The sequence below is a fragment of the Anolis sagrei genome, chromosome 1 (assembly GCF_037176765.1).
Source record: "Anolis sagrei isolate rAnoSag1 chromosome 1, rAnoSag1.mat, whole genome shotgun sequence".
In the NCBI taxonomy this organism is placed as follows: domain Eukaryota; kingdom Metazoa; phylum Chordata; class Lepidosauria; order Squamata; family Dactyloidae; genus Anolis; species Anolis sagrei.
In genome coordinates, this window is record NC_090021.1 from 292,570,206 (window position 1) to 292,588,574 (window position 18,369).

The 18,369-nt window shown below is 39.2% G+C and overlaps 1 protein-coding gene across 1 annotated transcript; it reads right to left on the reverse strand.

Moving 5' to 3' along the window:
- Positions 1-408: 408 nt before the first annotated feature.
- FAM98B (family with sequence similarity 98 member B) lies at positions 409-17,426 on the reverse strand. Its single transcript, XM_060759999.2, has 8 exons — positions 17,317-17,426; positions 11,540-11,688; positions 10,719-10,853; positions 8,684-8,874; positions 7,562-7,642; positions 7,209-7,325; positions 5,939-6,106; positions 409-3,338 (listed from the first exon to the last, which is right to left on the reverse strand). Exons 1-8 carry the CDS (start codon positions 17,352-17,354, stop codon positions 2,976-2,978), a joined length of 1,242 nt encoding a protein of 413 aa, XP_060615982.2. The 5' UTR covers positions 17,355-17,426; the 3' UTR covers positions 409-2,975.
- Positions 17,427-18,369: the final 943 nt, after the last annotated feature.

Genomic DNA, 18,369 nt, shown 5'->3' on the forward strand with positions numbered 1-18,369 from the left:
TACGGTAACTGCTTTGGAAAGTGTACACCTCCAACTGTGCTCTGCTAAAGGGGTTTAAAAGGGAAGAATTTATGTAGCAAGTTTTTGGATCCAGTCACCCTTCTTTCCTTGGCCTGTGCAGCTAGTGTTGGGGAAAGTGTATATCTCTCCTTCAACTGGGTTAGTTTTTTTCTATATTGGAATCAATAGGTTAAAACAAAACAATAAGACCAAAGATCTTAGATTAACGTTTAGGAAATGCATGATCTCTAACTCTAGAGAGGAGTCACACATCTTGCCACCTTATTAAACAAATCACTCAAATGATCCTGCTGTTCTTCCCACTTAGTAATTTGTGGAATGATGCCATTTAATGAAAGAAGCCTATACCATGGATATTGCCAATATGCAAATAAGAAACAAGTGACAACAACTTCTCCATACTTTATTTCAGTGCTCACAAATGTAAACAACCTACTTTTTAACAGATAATATTCTCCACACATCCATCAAAACGGTTTTTCCTAGATTGCTCCATTCATATAAACATTCAAAAGAAAATGCTCCAACATAAAACTGAACTGATAGCACAAACTATTTAAATAAAACTCAAGTGTTACAAAACACAGCATTCAGTTGAAAACCATACAAAATTTATAGAAATGCTCAAAAATTAATAGATTAATTTATTGCGTTCTTAAGAGGTTGACAAAATACCAATTGGCCATGATCAACTTTGTCTCAAGTATCTTCCAATCTTGGAAAAGCCCAGAATGTTTTTTGTAAAAGTTAACAATTTAAAAGCCAATATAAGCTTTCTGCTTTCCTACCTGGCTAGGGAGATATTTCCAAACATGGCTAACTAAAGACCTCTAGTCACTCTAACATTTAAAATTCTAGACTAAAAAGTGTCTGTACATGCATCTCTCCATGAGACAGAAGGAAAATATCTATATTTCCCAGGTGAGGAATAATAGAAAATGAGGCCTGATAGAAGTAGGTAACTGATGCTAGGGCATGACATAAGAAGTCACAGTGTTTTGACTTCTATAGCAAAGCAAGGGTTTATATTTTCACAGTCTTGATGACTAAGCCAAAAAAAATGTGGCCAAATGCACTTTTGACCTCTTCAAGCATACTTGTGTGTCAGAGAATCCACAGCTTTGGCTGTACCTCACAACTGTTGCAATTTGTCCTTGCATCTAGCCAGTGCTCTAGTTGAGTGCTTTCTGTTACATATAGCAGTGGACGGTGTCACAATCTCTGTACCAAGCAGGCTTGTGGAACCCCAACTTCAAGAAAGACATGATGATGCAAATCTGGGCTTCCATGACCTCACCATTATCTCTTTTAGATGGGAGTTTCAGGGGGAAAACACCTGGAAACCAACCATTACTCATCCTTGTAAATATAAGCTTAGGGGGGGGGGGGGGGAGTAGAGTTGACATTTCTCAGCCATTTAAAGTAAAAAAAATTCCTGTATTCTCAATACAAATATTCTCCTTTTTTCGATGATTCACTTTTTGACAGTCTGCTTTTTAGACTCTTTTCAATTATAACCAGGAGACATACATATAACTGACTTAAAACACAACAGTATTACAACAACACCAACTTAAACTACAACCAATTTGAAATACAGTTTAATTAAAATAAAACTGATGCAAAATTCAAATGATTTAAAAAGAATCGAAACCAATTTAAAATACAGCAGACTTAAAAATGTGATGACTTAGATCAGGGCTTCTTATACTTTTCCACTTGGGATCCATTTTGGCCCATGTTTACATGACCCTAGGTATGTAGGCATATAAATACTTATAAAATCATATCTTTACTGCTAGCAAATCAGCATTTGCAAAGCTTGCTAAACAGGCTGATTTCCCTTTTTATGAAGTACAGCTGAAGCATCTTCTGATGTAAACACTGCACAAGAGATTCATGTAAATGTCTAAAACTGCCACTAGGCAACTTTCAAAAAATCTTTTACTGTTGCAAACTTTTTTGCAATTCCAACATTGAGCTAAGGGCCCCCCATTTAGGATTGGGTCCCAGTTTTAAGAAGCAGTGGTTTAGATAGCATGGTAGATGAGCCAAAAGGTGTTTTACTGCTGCCCATTCAAACCCATGTCATAAAACACAGCAAAGCAGTTTGAATTTAGTCTCCAGAACAGGGTTTCATTTTAATAATTTCTGGTTTTGACAGTCCTCTGGTCCCTAACTTGTCAAATAAATAGGACATGCCTGTATCTAGTTTTTTTTTTTTTTTTTTTGGTGGAATTACATACATAAACTAATGACTAGCACAGGATCTCAGGAGCAATTTTAATAGAATTCATGATGATCTGATATTCTGCTTATTAAGACTAGAAACACACTCCCCGGTTCTTCCCCACTGAGAAATGCTGACTACATGGGAAAGGAGTTCAATTTCTAATGACAAGCACACACCACTTTCTCCATAATTGTTTGAAAGCCAGTTTTAGCATACAGTGATTTCTGTACTGTTTTTTGTAAGATGCAACCACTGTAGTATGAACAGGTACAATATCCATATGTCCCATCTGATAATCTTAAATTAAAAATGCAGATGCACCTAAACAGTGTCAAAAATAAAAATGGCCTATTTAACAATTCTTCATAATCAAAACGAGTAGAGCCATTTCACACATGACATATTTTCTACATGGATATCACTTGTGCAGAGAAAAACAGCACATAATCTGTGGGTTCAGTATTCAGAGTGCCAAGGCAATTAGTGTTTCTTTTGTAGCAAATTTCAACATGGGAACTCTCCCCGAACCATAATTTCCAATGACATAGAGCTTACCATGTGTGATAAATGGATGTGTGTATGTGGAAAGGGCTCAACGGTGTCGTGAATGACAATAATTCATCAATAAGGAAAATCAAGGTAGTTGAGATCTCATGCTGCTTAGCCAGCCATAATTTATTCTGGGTATTCTGTGCACAGGAAACAGTCCGGACTGATTCTGCTAGTACCTTCCATATCCTCCTCCTCCTCCCCTTCCACCATATGATTCTCCATATCCACCTCGCCCTCTGTAATCACCCCTCCCTTGGAAACCACCACCCCCTCCTCCCCTCCAGCCACCACCACTGCCACCACCTCCCCTGCCACCACCTCCACCTCCCCCCCAACCCCCTCCCCCTCCTCCCCAACCACCACCGCCACCCCCCCTACCTCCTCCCCTGCCACCTCCTCCTCCTCCCCAGCCCCCCCTTCCTCCTCCTCGACCACCACCATCTTGCCTCTTTTGCCATGGAGGCATTTCGGGAGGTGGTGGTTCAATTTCACTTGGTCTGCCTCCACGGTCTGGTACCCTTCCCATCAAGACCTGAAAAAGAAATAGAATCTAGCTTGGCATTTCACAGAAGTGGCTGGCCACTAAAGAATTAGGCAAAAATAACCATTGCAGACATAGGTCTTTAGTATAGCATCACAAAGAGTAATGCAATCCAAGGAATAATTTGCACATGAAAAGGAAACACTGGCATCCCAGAGTACTTAATATACTGCAGTAGTGAAAGGTAAAGTGGTCACTTTAGGTTAATTTGGGGGGTGGGGTAGAAAATAATGTACAGGAGAGTTGGTTTATAAAGTTTCTCCAAAGATAGCTTCCACTCGAATGTGCTAATATGAAAACCATTGCAAAGAAAAAAAAATTAGTTATGAACTTCAGAGTGGCTTGTTTCTGCCCAGTGTTCTAAAGGTTGAGTTTTTCAGTCATCCTAATTCTCATCGAAGTATTCTGCACACTTCTCGTATCTGACTACTCACTGGAGACCTATTAAGAACATTACAGCTATGATGGTAAATATATCATTTAGACAAGTATTCTTGTATGGGATACATGGCCAGAAACATGCACACACTTACTTTTCAAGGAATAAACAGTGAATATTTTGTTGGACATATATAGCAACAGAGGAGTAAATGAAGAAATCCAGCAGATACAGGTATGATGACAGACTTTGAAAACTGCACGTACACACAGGCTCCCTCCAAGTCACACACTATCTTCCTATGCAAACACTACTGGCAAGATTTGGCTTCAAGCAAACTTCCTGTGTTGGCGATGTGCCCAGCTGTGGTGGCCATTCATTTATAGTAGAGTTTCCCACAACATCGTACAATGAGGGTTGTGTGATATTCTGCCCAGAGTGGGACAAAATAAGCAGATCGATTAGAAATCTACAGAGCCATTATTTATGGGCAAAGGCTTGACCTGGGATTTTATAGTGACGCGTTTCTGTGTTAAAAACAATTTGTTTTTCTAAAAGTTTGCTTATTTTTAAATATACTGGATACTTTTCTGCTGGTTTGTTTCCACCCAGATTAATACCTGTTCTCAAATCAAACCAACAAATTTTACACTTCTGGTTGCAACAGTCTTTAAAAACCACTTCATATCAGGGTGTCTCACATTACACAAATTGGTTCTGCACAGGAACCTCATCCTGTAATTAAACATGGCCCTCAAGAAACAAGAAGAGAGAAGAGCAAAAGGTGATGTAAGGATAATTTCACTGCAGGATATATTAAGTTTCCATTACTTAGCAATGGAAACTTAGGGGCTACGGTAGCACAGCGGGTTAAACCGCTAGCTGCAGGAAATCTGCTGACCGGAGGGTTAGCAGTTTAAAGCCGCGAGTCAGGGCGAGCTTCCAACTGTTAGCTCTATCTTCTGCCAACCTAGCAGTCTGAAAGCATGCAATGCTAGTAGATCAATAGGTACCGTTTTGGCAGGAAGGTAAAAGGGCGCTCCATGCAGACATGCCGGCAAAATTGAGCATTGCCCCCAGACACCAGAGATGAAAGGGTAAGGCCTTTACTATTGTCTATGTATTGTATGTCGTTGTTGTTCACTGTGTAAAAGGCATTTAATGATTGACTTGTATCTGTATACCCTCCAGGTAGATAAAGTGGAATATAAATAAACTGCATTATTATTATTACCATTATTATCATGGCCATCTCAAAAATATACAAAAACCAGCGTGACCCAACACCCAACCTGCCTCTATTGGATTGCCAAGATGACAAGTATACAAAAAAAAAAAAAAGAGAGAAAAAAAAGACGAAGCACATTAAAAGTATTACAAAAATGATCATAAATCCTGATCCAGGATTTATTTTGGTCATGTCAAAACGCCACAATTGAAGTGTGAGCAACTGTGGAAGGCTAAGGGCAACAGAGATCTTGGAAGGCTGTATCTCCTTCCCAAAATTGCCCCCAAATGCCCTTGGAGGATGCGGGCAATATCCCTACATTTTGGGGGTCAGAAAAGACCTTTTTAACAAGAGATGAGCAGAAGTATTTTCTTGTTCACTTCTTTTTTCAACGAAGATCCCTCCTGGGACTATTTGGAGATGGAAATGCCCCTCTCGCCTACAAATGGACATGATGGTGTATTTTGTAAATGCTTTTGGGAGCATGATTTGCAAAACTGTATTTGCCATATGGAGAACCACTACATCTCCAGGTTTAAAAACCAATCTCATCCAGCAGGAATACCTAGCCAGCTGAAAGCATGAATTTTAAACTCATGCCCTGTGCTTTCATCTCTGTCCCGTGTTACTAATGTGTATTTTAAAGAAATGCTTGATATGTATATTTTATGGAACTGCATTTTAAAATGTATGTTTGTAGAAATTTTATAGTATTTGTGGCTATTTTTACTGTGCTGTGGCTTGCCTCGAGCCATGAGGAGAGGCAGGTAAGAAATAATAATAATAATAATAATAATAATAATTATTATTATTATTATTATTATTATTATAGTACAAATGCCCTCCACACCAAATAAACCCATAGTATGCATTCCTGGAGTGCATTTGCAGGACATTTTGGGGTCCTGGAAGGGCATAAAAACATCTCTGGGTGTTACTTGAAGCACTGTACTTTTTCCTCTCCTGAAATAAAGGGAAATGTACCTTATTAATTGCGCACACAGTCTTTTCACGTGAAATTCCACTGCTTGTTCTTATGATCTTTGATAAGTCTTCCCGAGCAGCTAAAAGATGGGATATGGAGATAGATGATTTAGGAGACAGTCCGTAACGTTTGGGCTGATAAATCCTTGCAATGTCATCTGTTCTCACCTAAAAACAAATGATAAAACAACCTTTTAAGTAGAAGCAATACTAAAACAATAGCAGTAATGAGCAATGTTACATTTACCATGTTGTAGTTTATGACAAATGTATTGCTGGCAAATACATTTTGCAGTTTAAAAGCACGTAAGGGCTTAGATGCAAATTTGCAGGTACTAGAATGACTAAAGTAAAACACTGTATCATTTGAGTAATTTCACAGAACAGGCAAAACCACATTTCACAGGTAAACATAAACTGATATGCAACCATTTTTCTTTTAAGCTCTTGGCTGTTAAAGAAAGCTAACTCTTTGACATGAAGAAATTACACTGTCATACACAGTTCTATACCGCATGGACATTCTCAAATAAGGAATGTGCTCAGTCACCAGCTCTGCCATCACTTCTGCAACTTGGGAGGTGATGTTCAGAAAAGAAAAGTTTGTGCTCTCCATGAAGAATACGCGACTAGCAATAATAATTTTACCATTGTTCTAAATAGGCAGAGAGCCTCTCTTAGCTGATAGAAATGCACAAAAATCTGAGGGCATCTGTTTGTACTCCTTAAAGATTTAATTTCTAATAACTCTATAGACCTTAAAAGACCCAGAACAAGTCTCACTCCCTTAGCACATAGGTTCTGAACAAATCATGCCAAGAAAACCTAATGACAGATTCACTTTAGGATTGCCATAAGTCAGAAATTAATTGAAGGCACACAGCCACAACAACAACAGATTCTGTCTGATCTGGGAAGTTAAACAGAGAAATGGATTCAAACTGCAGGAAATGAGATTCCACCTAAACATTAGGAAACAATTCCTGATAGTATGAGCTGCCTTGTCGTGGTAGAATCTCCTTCTCTGAGTTTTTTTTTTTTAAACAGGGCATTGTCATCTTCCAAGAACGCTTTGATTGTGTGTTTCTGCATAGCAGGGGTTGGGCTGGGTGGCCCCTGTAGTCTCTCCCACATTCACGATTCCCTGATTTTATGACTACAAGAGCTAATGGTATCAATGAATGTAGGTGAGAAGTGGTAGCAATTCTGAACTTCTTTATTATTGACTATCTCAAGAATAAAATACCTGCAAGGAATTAAATATATTTACCTTTGCTCTATCAGACCATTCAAAAGATTGTACAGTGACATCTAAACGCTTCATTAACATACGCCGCCGGCATTCATATTCACTGAGAAGAGTGTCATTGATTTTTTCCAGTTTTTCCTGCAGCATCAGAGAACCAAACAGTTTCACAATACTACAGAACAAAGAAATCACTTAAAAACAAAATGTTTTAATTGTCAATTCTACACAAAAAATATGTATTGAACAAAACAATCACATTTTTAAATCTAGTCTTGAAAACTGCATTCAACTTTGCTCAAATAAAGATACGGAAACAAAGAGCATCATTCAATCACAAGGGAAATGTGCATGTGTAAATTACAAACTTCTTTTACCATTTGTTCTGGATTTAAAGCCGCTTTCAGCAGGGGTTTACCCACTTGAGTATTTGGAAATTTTGATAAATTTTCCTTAACCTGAAAAAAAGTGACACAGACACATCATAACCAAAACCTACAAAAAATTCCATATTATTTTATGACAATCAGCTAGATATTTGAATAGCCATATTGTAAGACAGTGGTTCTCGACCTGTGGGTCCCCAGATGTTTTGGCCTTCAACTCCCAGAAATCCTAACAGCTGGTAAACTGGCTGGGATTTCTGGGAGTTGTAGGCCAAAACACCTGAGGACCTACAGGTTGAGAACCACTGCTATAGGAGACAAGAAGCATCAAGGAACTGGGCCTCGTTCTCAAAAAGTCTGATAACTAGGAAAGATCGGTTTCATAGACAGCCAAAATGTTCTGCAAACTCTCTCTAGAGACCCCGATCTTCTGATTATCCCATTTACAGGAAAGAGCACGATTACAGGAGAAAATTTATGCCCAGTTTAACCAGCAGTAGAAAACTTCCGTTATTTCTCTGCTGGTACTGCTGCAAGAAGAAACCTACAACAAGCTAAGCAACTAGTCAGCTGCCTTGAGAATGCATTTACACTGTAAAATTAGTGCAACTTGATACCATTTTAATTATCATGGCTCAATGGAATTGTGGGCGAACTCTTTGGCAGAGAAGGCTAAAAACCTTGTAAAACTACAACTCCTATGATTCCACAGCATTAAGCTGTGGTATCACTGCATCAACTGTACAGTGTAGATGCACCCTGAAAGAGAGTGAAAAAGAAACTGTCCAACTGTAGCAGATGTCAGAAGAAAGAGCTGCTACAATTTGGGAGCTTTCTAAACTCCTGCATAGTTCCCTTCACATAGCACTCACTTGAAGGGATCTTTTGTGATCAAAGTGGCTACTGATTAGTGATTCGCACTCACAACATTCCGCTTGTCCTTACAACCCATCTGGGGGTGGAAGCCTATACACATTGACCTCTACAGGCCTCCGTAGATTCTGGAATGTTTTATATTTCAACAAAACTCCATAATATTCCACAATTGAGCTAACAATTGTAAATGTCCAATGTTTGAATATTTAGTATTCATATACAGAAAACATAATGTACCTTTGATTCTATATTGCTTAATATTACAGGCAGGGGGTGAACATCTGAAGAGGATGCTGACTTCGGTATATTCAAGACTTCACAGATCTTTTGGATTTCTTGGTGGATTTCATTATTTTTTATCAAATGAGAACTTTTGTGTTGCTTGAACTGCATTATCTGCAAAGCCTGCAGTTCTGTGCTTAGAAATACTAGAGAGAGAAAAGAAGTAGATAAACACTTGAACAGAGGTTTCAATAAATAAACCAATTAATAGTCAGATCTGACTGTTTGCTATCAAAATAAACAAACAAGAAAGAATTTAGCTGCAATAGCAATGTTTTAACAAATATGCTTTAATAAACTTTAATAAAGAACTACAAAAATTATTGATTCAACTTGCTTTTTGGATTGGAATAACAATGACTTTGTTATTCTGCTTTGAGTTGCCTGAGGGCTGAGAAAAGCGGTATATAAATGAAGTAAATAAATACATTTGTAAGAACTGCACTTCTAGAACTATCCATCTTTTTCCCTTTAGAGGAAACAACCAGTGATTTCATCCTAAGACATCTCTGCGATCATTTGGGGAATGGCACTGTAAACCATTTGAACCCACTGGCACACTGGCTAACCCACTTGTATTTTATGGCTGCTATGATACATCTTAAATGAATACTGGTGTTCATCATTTTAAAGGCATTTTAATGAATTTGTATCATAGTTTCTTTTAGGGTATATGTTGCAATGTTTTACTCATGTTTTAGTTTACTATGTCCTATTGGATTTTAAAAAATTATTATTTTTATATTGATTTTTAATTCTTTGTTGTAAGTTTACTGTTGTTCCTGTGCATTACCTTGTATTATTTTGATGTGTTTGCATTCATTTGAGGCATTGAATGTTTGCCTTTTGTTTTGTGTCTGTAAACCGCCCTGAGTCCCTTTGGTGAGAGAGGGCAGTTTAGAAATAAAAAAAAAACCCCCTATTATTATGTATGATCACCTGTGCATCTAAAACACCCATCAAATCACAAAGTGACATTCTTATCCTTAAATTACAGGGACAGAATCAATGGCTGTTGTTGTTGTTGTTCATTCGTTCAGTCGTCTCCGACTCTTCGTGACCTCATGGACCAGCCCACGCCAGAGCTCCCTGTCGGCTGTCACCACCCCCAGCTCCTTCAAGGTCAGTCCAGTCACTTCAAGGATGCCATCCATCCATCTTGCCCTTGGTCGGCCCCTCTTCCTTTTGCCTTCCACTTTCCCCAGCATGATTGTCTTTTCTAGGCTTTGCTGTCTCCTCATGATATGGCCAAAGTACTTCAACTTTGTCTCTAGTATCCTTCCTTCCAGTGAGCAGCCGGGCTTTATTTCCTGGAGGATGGACTGGTTGGATCTTCTCGCAGTCCAAGGCACTCTCAGCACTTTCCTCCAGCACCACAGCTCAAAAGCATCGATCTTCCTTCGCTCAGCCTTCCCTAAGGTCCAGCTCTCACATCCGTAGGTTACTACAGGGAATACCATGGCTTGGACTAGGCGGATCTTTGTTGCCAGTCTGATGTCTCTACTCTTTACTATTTTATCGAGACTGGACATTGCTCTCCTCCCAAGAAGTAAGCGTCTTCTGATTTCCTGGCCACAGTCTGCATCTGCAGTAATCTTTGCGCCTAGAAATACAAAGTCTGTCACGGCCTCCACATTTTCTCCCTCTATTTTCCAGTTGTCAATCATTCTTAATCAATGGCTAATTGATTGAAAATAATTCAACTCATAAAAAACCACCTTCAGTGTTAGATGTGGACAAACACTGCTGTGCAAAAAAAAAATCAGTGGAGTGAGCAATTCCTGTGATGTCCCAACATTAAATATTATTTGGAGCATAAGGCATCATACCTTGGTCCCTTTAATTCAAGTTTTAGCTACTGTGGTCTGCCTTCAAATATTGTAAGTACTACCTGTATACAATTGGATGTAGACCCGTGACTCTTTTCTCCCTGGAAAGCTAGACCAAACAATGCATGAAGTATTTACAAAATAAATATCATATAACTTACATAAAACTTTAAGACAATCGTCTTTCTTTTTCAATCTGTCTTTAATTTCTCCGGATACGAGCGTAGAATATGGACAAGCCAATTCTTTTAAAAAGCCACTCAACTCGAGCTGTAAACTTTCAACATCTTCACTACCTTTACAAGAAGAGAGGGGGGCGGGAAAATGTATATAATATAAATCTCTCAAATTTGCTTACAGGAATTAACTTGAAAAATGATTTGGGAACCAGTGCAAATACATTTCATAAGATAATCCTGAACATTAATGTAATGTATTTCAGATTCAATATAACAGAAATTAAGTAAATTGTGCATATGTTAATACCACATCTTAAGAAAAAACCTAGCATCACAACAGGACAGAATGTATTTCTGTTCACATGTGTATATACATATGTATATATTTTTACTGTGGAGTAAGTATGCCAAGCCTTTGAATGTAACTCTGACTCCAGCTTCTCCATAAATTACAAATATATATTAATTAGTAATGAAAAACATCACTGTAACAAATGGTAGCACAAGGCATTTATTTTCATCACCACCACATAAATCATTGAACTGCTTAGGTTGATAGAATACAAATATATCTTTGATTAAAATTTCTAAATTCCTATGAAAGTAAATAAGCAATAAAGTAGGCATTTAATACTGTAAGTTTTAAATTTGAGATTGGAGCCAGAGTTGGTAAATTTCCACAGATTCCACAGTCCTGTGTACTACGTTAATGAGCTTTTACAGAAGAATGACAAGAGGTAAATTGGCCTGTGTAAACAACGCAAACAAGATTCCAAAACCTTAAATCAAAATTGTAGCAATACCATTTGTTGAGGAGATGCTTTCTTCTAGATTACACAATGGCTGTATCTGGGAACTTAACCAAACACAAAGTTCACAGAAGTCTTGAGAAGCCAGACCACTTTCTGTCGCTTTACTAAGGGCATCTTCATCCAAAAGAGGGCCTTTGTATCTAATGAGGGAGGGAAATACAAAACATATAATCTACAAAGTACAGAAACTGTGAAACATAGAAAATGTTCCAATGTGAAATTTATTTGCTTGTTTATGAATAATCCTTTACTGAAAAAGCCATTTATGTTATTGTATATTAAAGAAACTGCATGTGTTGTGTGAGTCTTAAATAACAATGGCTCTTTGCCCATTTAAAATGTTTAATGTAAACAGATTACTGAAGATACATTTTAGTGACAACAAATCTGTATAATATGCAAACTAGGGAGTTCAATTTAAATATCAGTATTTTCATAATATTTTGTGTATCGACATTAAAGGTTTCCTTGAAAAATCTCACAATTATTTTTCGCTCTTATGCCATTTGTTTTCTCCGTCTTTATTTTGAAATAAATTAGATCATCTCCATAATGGTTGTGACTAAATGTTCACTGATGAATCATGAGCCTTAATCTTCTAACAATTCCAGCAATTTGTATGTGAGAGAAATAATAGCTGATGTGGTACACTGGTTAGACTAAAGGTGCATCTACACTGTAGAATAATGCAGTTTGACAGCACTTAAACTTCCTTGTCTCGATGCTATAGCACTGTGGGAGCTGTCGTTTGGGGAGATACCAGCACTATTTGACAGTGAAGGCCGTGTAAAACTACAACTACAGGCAATCCCCAAGTTACAAACACTGACTTACATACCACTCATATTTAAGAATGGGGATAAGACAACAAAAAGTGAAAGAAATCTAACATTCGGAAGGGAAATTCACCCCTGAAAGAGTTATCATGGGAAAAAGGTGTCTCCACTGGGGATTTCTCTTTAATCCTGGTTTTCACAACAAGTCAAATTTTTCAAAATCCAATTATCACAGGTACAGAAAATGCAGTGAAATCTTATGAACAGGAGCACAGACAGCAAATCAAACACCACAGGAGCATTGACCCTTCCCTATGCTATCCAAAGCTTGCATGCACACACACACAAGATATAATGGCTGGAGCTACACTTCAAAAATGTACCTGTTCCGACTTACATACAATTCAGCTTCAGAACAAACTGACAAAGCCTATCATGTTCATAACTTGGGGACTGCCTGTACCATGATTCCATAACATTGAGCCAGGGCAGTTAAAGTGGTGTCAAACTGCATTAATTCTACAGTGTAGATGTACCGTAGAGTTGGGAAGATCTCAGGTGACACTTGAAGCTCATTAGAAATCATTGAGTCTGCCACTACCTCTCAGACTATTTTGTAGGGCTGCTGTAAAGATAAAAATGAGACCTCCATGATCTCTCTGGAGGGAAGAGAGGATGCAAATGTAATAAACAAAAGGCTTATTTTTCTTGTACAAACAGAGAAACATTCTTTTAAGATGGGGAGAATCTCTGATCCCCCATCTCTCAACAGCCCATCCAGCAAGACTAAAGGATTAATAAGATATTGGGAAAATTGTGTCCTTAAATACTCAGAGAAGAAACAAAGGTTACCCATCCTTGCTCAAGATCCATTTACTCATGAATATTTCCAAAAGCATGAAAACCTACTGTAGCTGCCATTACCAACTTTGGATTAGTCTGACAATAGCACAAAAATCATCTTTCCTACTGACATTTAGCAAATCTTTAGGAATTAAATTGGTCTCCCACCTAGAATATTGTTGACTATTAAAAGTTCTGTTGCAAAAACAGTATTTTGCTTTGCACTGCTTCTTAGATGTGGCCACTAAAACCAATTTACACATGTGCCACGTCCAAAGTACATAACCCTGTCACATGTTCTCACTGAGCATCCATTTGCAACATTAAGTAAGCATACAAATGGCTGCCAGTCACCTATAACTGTCACATTTACAACACTCCTTGGAATGTCCACAACAGTAGGAATATTAGCAATAACCTATAACTGGAGATGTGTGTTTCTGAGTCAGCTGTTATTTCTCTCCATGTAAACACAAGGAAATTCACATCCACACAGACTCACATTTGACTGTGCTTCCAAGTTTATGGACATAACATAAGGCACCTGTTCATCAAATTAAGAATGAGCTAAAATATGCATGTAAATCACACCTTGGCAAAAAAACAAAAAACAAAAAAAACAAAACCATTTTATTACAATTTTCAAACAAAAATATCATTGGCCATGCTGGTTTAAAGATTGGAAATTGCAGTCCCCAAAGTAACGTTTCCAAGCTTGAATATAAAATTTTGCAGCCAAACACAAATGTATATTAAAAAGTTGGAACACAACTATCAGCAATTATCTACTAATAATCCTAGCCTTGAAGCCTTGCATGTATCTTTACACAAATTAAGTGAGTTAAATTTAGCTATATCATAAGAGTCTGGGAGTAGATACAACAAGAACTTAAAACTATCTTGTTTTAGTTTAAAACATACTTTTTCTTTCCCACCAAGAAAGAACAACCTACAATTAAATCTGCTTTGAGTTGTACTATTATGGATATTTCCAATAGTTGTACTACTATTGCAACTGTTTGTAATACTGTTGGAAACTATTCCACTGAAAATTGACAAACCTTTCTTTTTTGGAAGAAACCAATGCTAGAATTGAAGAGACAGCGAAGAATCAATATAGAAACCTTTGCTTCCTAATGAATACCACCTTCCTAACAAATATTAATTCCCTATTCATTCAGTTTTAACCCTAATAAGCAAAGTTGGCAAGTCCAACACCAGAGTAGGGCAGCAAGCACTTGGTCAGTCAAATTCTGTGGGATAGCTAGTATCTGATTAGCCAAAACCAGTCACTATTTGATCAGGCAAATTTGTTCAAAGATGTTGAGTACTCACAGTTAATGCTCAGTGAGAAAATCTGGCACACGGCTGTATAAATGAGTCCAGAATGAAAGTAGACTATATGGTCAGTATAGATATATAATGTATTTTAACTGACTATACACTGACCATATAATGCAGTTTCTAGGTCAGTGCTTCTCAACCTGTGTTTTGGCCTACTACTCCCAGAAATCCCAGCCAGTTTACCAGCTGTTAGGATTTCTGGGAGTTGAAGGCCAAAACATCTAGGGACACACAGGTTGAGAACCACTGTTCTAGATAATCACATGGCTCTCCAGAAATTGATAGGCTGCACTCCTCCTCATTGGCTATTGTGGCTGATAGGAGTTGCAGTTCAAGAAACATGTGGAGGAGTACATTATTCCCACACGAAAGATACAATTGGGAAGTCAATTGGGAAGTCAAGTATTTATTTGATTTATTTAAGAAATTTATACCCTGCCTTTCCCCACTTAAGGGCCCAAGGTGGTTTAATGTGGTTAAAAACATGCATAATAAAGGTTAAAACATTTAAAACCAAATATTAGTAGTTGCTGTCACACGTCCTAAAACTGGCTGTTAGGAATTGTGGGAGTTGAAGTCCAAAACACCTGGAGGGCCTAAGTTTGCCCCTGACTGGTGTACATACACTTTACTTATGAGGGCCTGACCTCTTAGTATTCCTATCACATTACATCAAAAGTCCCCAACCTTTGGTGCTCCAGTTATTTGGACTTCAACTCCCAGAAATCCCAGCCAGCTTACCAGCTGTTAGGAATTGTGGGAGCTGAAATTTATTTACAACATTTGTATCCCGCCCATATCAGCGCAAAGGCGACTCAGGGCGGTGTAGAAGTTGGCAGCAATTAGATGCCCTGTATAAAAATACATCAATAAAAAGCAAAAACATCACAATACATTTAAAAACAATTAAAAGCAGTGAAGAATAAAAATTATAAAAACGATGTCTTCTGGTTCAAATCTTCAACCGTTCCATCGTCTTAGACCAGAGGTCCTCAAACTTTTTAAACAGAGGGCCAGGTCACAGTCCCTCAAACTGTTGGAGGGCCGGATTATAATTTGAAAAAATATATGAATGAATTCCTATGCACACTGCACATATCTTATTTGTAGTGCAAAAGACACTTAAAACAATACAATAATTAAAATGAAGAACAATTTTAACAAATGTGAGTTTATTAGTATTTCAATGGGAAGTGTAGGCCTACTTTTGGCTGATGAGATAGGATTGTTGTTGTTGTTGTTGTTGTTGTTGTTGTGTGTTTTCAAGTCATTTCAGACTTAGGTTGACCCTGAGCGAGGGCCGGGTAAATGACCTTGGAGGGCTGTATCCAGCCCCCGGGCCTTAGTTTGAGGACCCCTGTCTTAGACATTCTAGTTCATTTTCCGATTTGAGTTTGTCTGGTCATGCTGTGGTTCCAAACGCTTGCTCAAAGAGTAAAGTTTTCACTCTTTTTCAAAAGGTCAGAAGGGAGGGGGCTGATCTAATATCCCTAGGCAGGGAGTTTCACAGCCGAGGGGCCACCACAGAGAAGGCCCTGTCTCTCGTTCCCGGCAAACGTGCTTGTGAATCAGGCGGGATTGAGAGCAGGGCCTCCTCAGACGATTTCAAGTTCCTGGAGGGTTCATAGGGAGAGATGCATTCTTCATCTGGAGAGGCCCTGCTCGTGATCCCACCTGCTTCGCAAGCGCGTTTGGTGGGGACACGAGACAGGGCCTTTTCTGTGGTGGTCCCCCGACTCTGGAACGCCCTCCCCAAAGTTCTTAGACAGGCCCCTACATTGGCAGTCTTTAGAAAGAACTTGAAGATCTGGCTGTTCCGATGTGCCTTTCCAGAATAGGAATCTCCAACAACAAGTCCCAGAAGCACTTTACTAGAATTGAGACTACCGCACACTGCACTTACCCTATAATCCTTACATACCACCTGTCACATCAGCACTTTTAACCTTGTACACATTACTCTGGCCTGGCCCAGTTTTATAGTGTTTTTGTTGTATTGTTTATTGCTTGTTGTTTAATATGCTTTAACTGTTTTTAATTTGCTTTAGGTGTTGTATTGTTATGTTGTGTTTTGAGGCCTTGGCCTTTGTAAGCCGCATCGAGTCCTTCGGGAGATGCTAGCGGGGTACAAATAAAGTTAATAATAGTAATAATAATAATAATAATAATAATAGATAAGTTGGGCCGGCACTGTTTAGGGTTTTATAGGTTAAAACAAGCACTTTGAATTATGCCTGGTAGAAAATTGGCAGCCAGTAGAGCTGACGCAACAGCGGAGTTGTATGCTCCCTGAACACTGCTCCTGTTAGTAATCTGGCTGCTGCACTCCAGCCCATTTGAAGCTTCCGAGCAGTCTTCAAGGGCAACCCCATGTAGAGTGCGTTGCAGTAATCTATACGGGATGTAACCAGAGCTTCCCAAGGTACGGGCGCAGTTGGCGCACAAGCTTTAACTGTGCAAATGCTCCCCTGATCACTGCCAAAACCTGGGCTTCCAGGCTCAGTGATGAGTCCAGGATCACTCCCAAAACACCTGGAGGACCAAAGGTTGGGAACCACTGGATTAAATGAATTATTGTTATTTCCGACCTGCTTCTCTGCATGGCGGGGGGACAGCAACGTACTGTAACACATTAATCAGTTTAAAGGACTATATAAGGCCAAAGCATATTAAAACCATCAGTATAGAATTTAAAACGAGCCTTTGAAAACTCAAGCAACGTGTGAGCCAGGGAAGAGTTCTTCCTGATCGAGGAGGAAAACTGAAGAGGGATATTCATAGGACATATAGTAAGGCAAGTCTCACCCCAGAGCCTCCAGCGCGTCCAGCACATCACACTCCATTTTCAGATCCTGCGCCAAGTGCTTCAACTGGCCGGTCCCACCGCGATCTCCGTCCCCCGGCCCTCGCGCAGGCGGATGGGTGTCACACTCAAGCTACGCCGACCGCGCGCCGCTCCCCGGCCTTTGGGTTCCGGCTTTTGGAAAACAAAGCAGCCTATGCGCACCATTTCCAGGCATGGGCAAACTTCGGCCCTCCAGGTGTTTTGGACTTCAACTCCGGTAGGCTGTTAGGAATTGTGGGAGTTGAAGTCCAAAACACCTGGAGAGCCGAAGTTTGCCCAAGCTTGGTGTAGCTGCATTCACTCTAAACATATATTTTTACATATTTTTCTCTAAATCTGTTTTTTTTAAAGTTTTAATCCTATTCATTTGAGCATCGCAATTAAAGGGAGATGGAATGTGTCAAGAGAAGGTCGACTTAAATGATCCAGGGTCTGGAGAACATGCCCCATGAGGAGAGGCTTAAAGAGCTGCGCATGTTTAGCCTGAAGAAGAGAAGGCTGAGAGGAGACATGATAGCCATGTATAAATACGTGAGAGGAAGTCATAAGGAGGAGGGAGCAGGCTTGTTTTCTGCTGCCCTGGAGATTAGGACGCAGAACAATGGCTTCAGACTACAGGAAAGGAGATTCCACCTGAACCTGAACTTCTTGACTGTGAGAGCTGGTGTTCAGCAGTGGAACTCTCTGCTCCGGAGTGTGGTGGAGGCTTTTAAGCAGAGGCTGGATGGCCATCTGTCAGTGTGCTTTGAATGCAATTTTTCTGCTTCTTGAGAGGGGGTTGGACTGGACTTAAATGATCAAGGGTCTGGAGAGCATGCCCCATGAGGAGAGGCTTAAAGAGCTGGGCATGTTTAGCCTGAAGAAGAGAAGGCTGAGAGGAGACATGACAGCCATGTACAAATATGTGAAAGGAAGTCATAGGGAGGAGGGAGCAGGCTTGTTTTCTGTTGCCCTGGAGACTAGGATGAGGAACAATGGCTTCAAAATACAAAAAAGGAGATTCCATCTGAACA

What these genes read in the sequence shown, in the direction of transcription:
- FAM98B (XM_060759999.2), bottom strand. Translation starts at nt 17,354, where the DNA reads ATGGAGTGTGATGTGCTGGACGCGCTGGAGGCTCTGGG. An exon ending in CGATTGTCTTAAAGTTTTAT is followed by an intron (nt 8,875 to 10,718) that starts GTAAGTTATATG and finishes TTCTCTCTCTAG; the next exon opens with TATTTCTAAGCACAGAACTG. An exon ending in TAAGCAATATAGAATCAAAG is followed by an intron (nt 7,643 to 8,683) that starts GTACATTATGTT and finishes ACTTTTTTTCAG; the next exon opens with GTTAAGGAAAATTTATCAAA.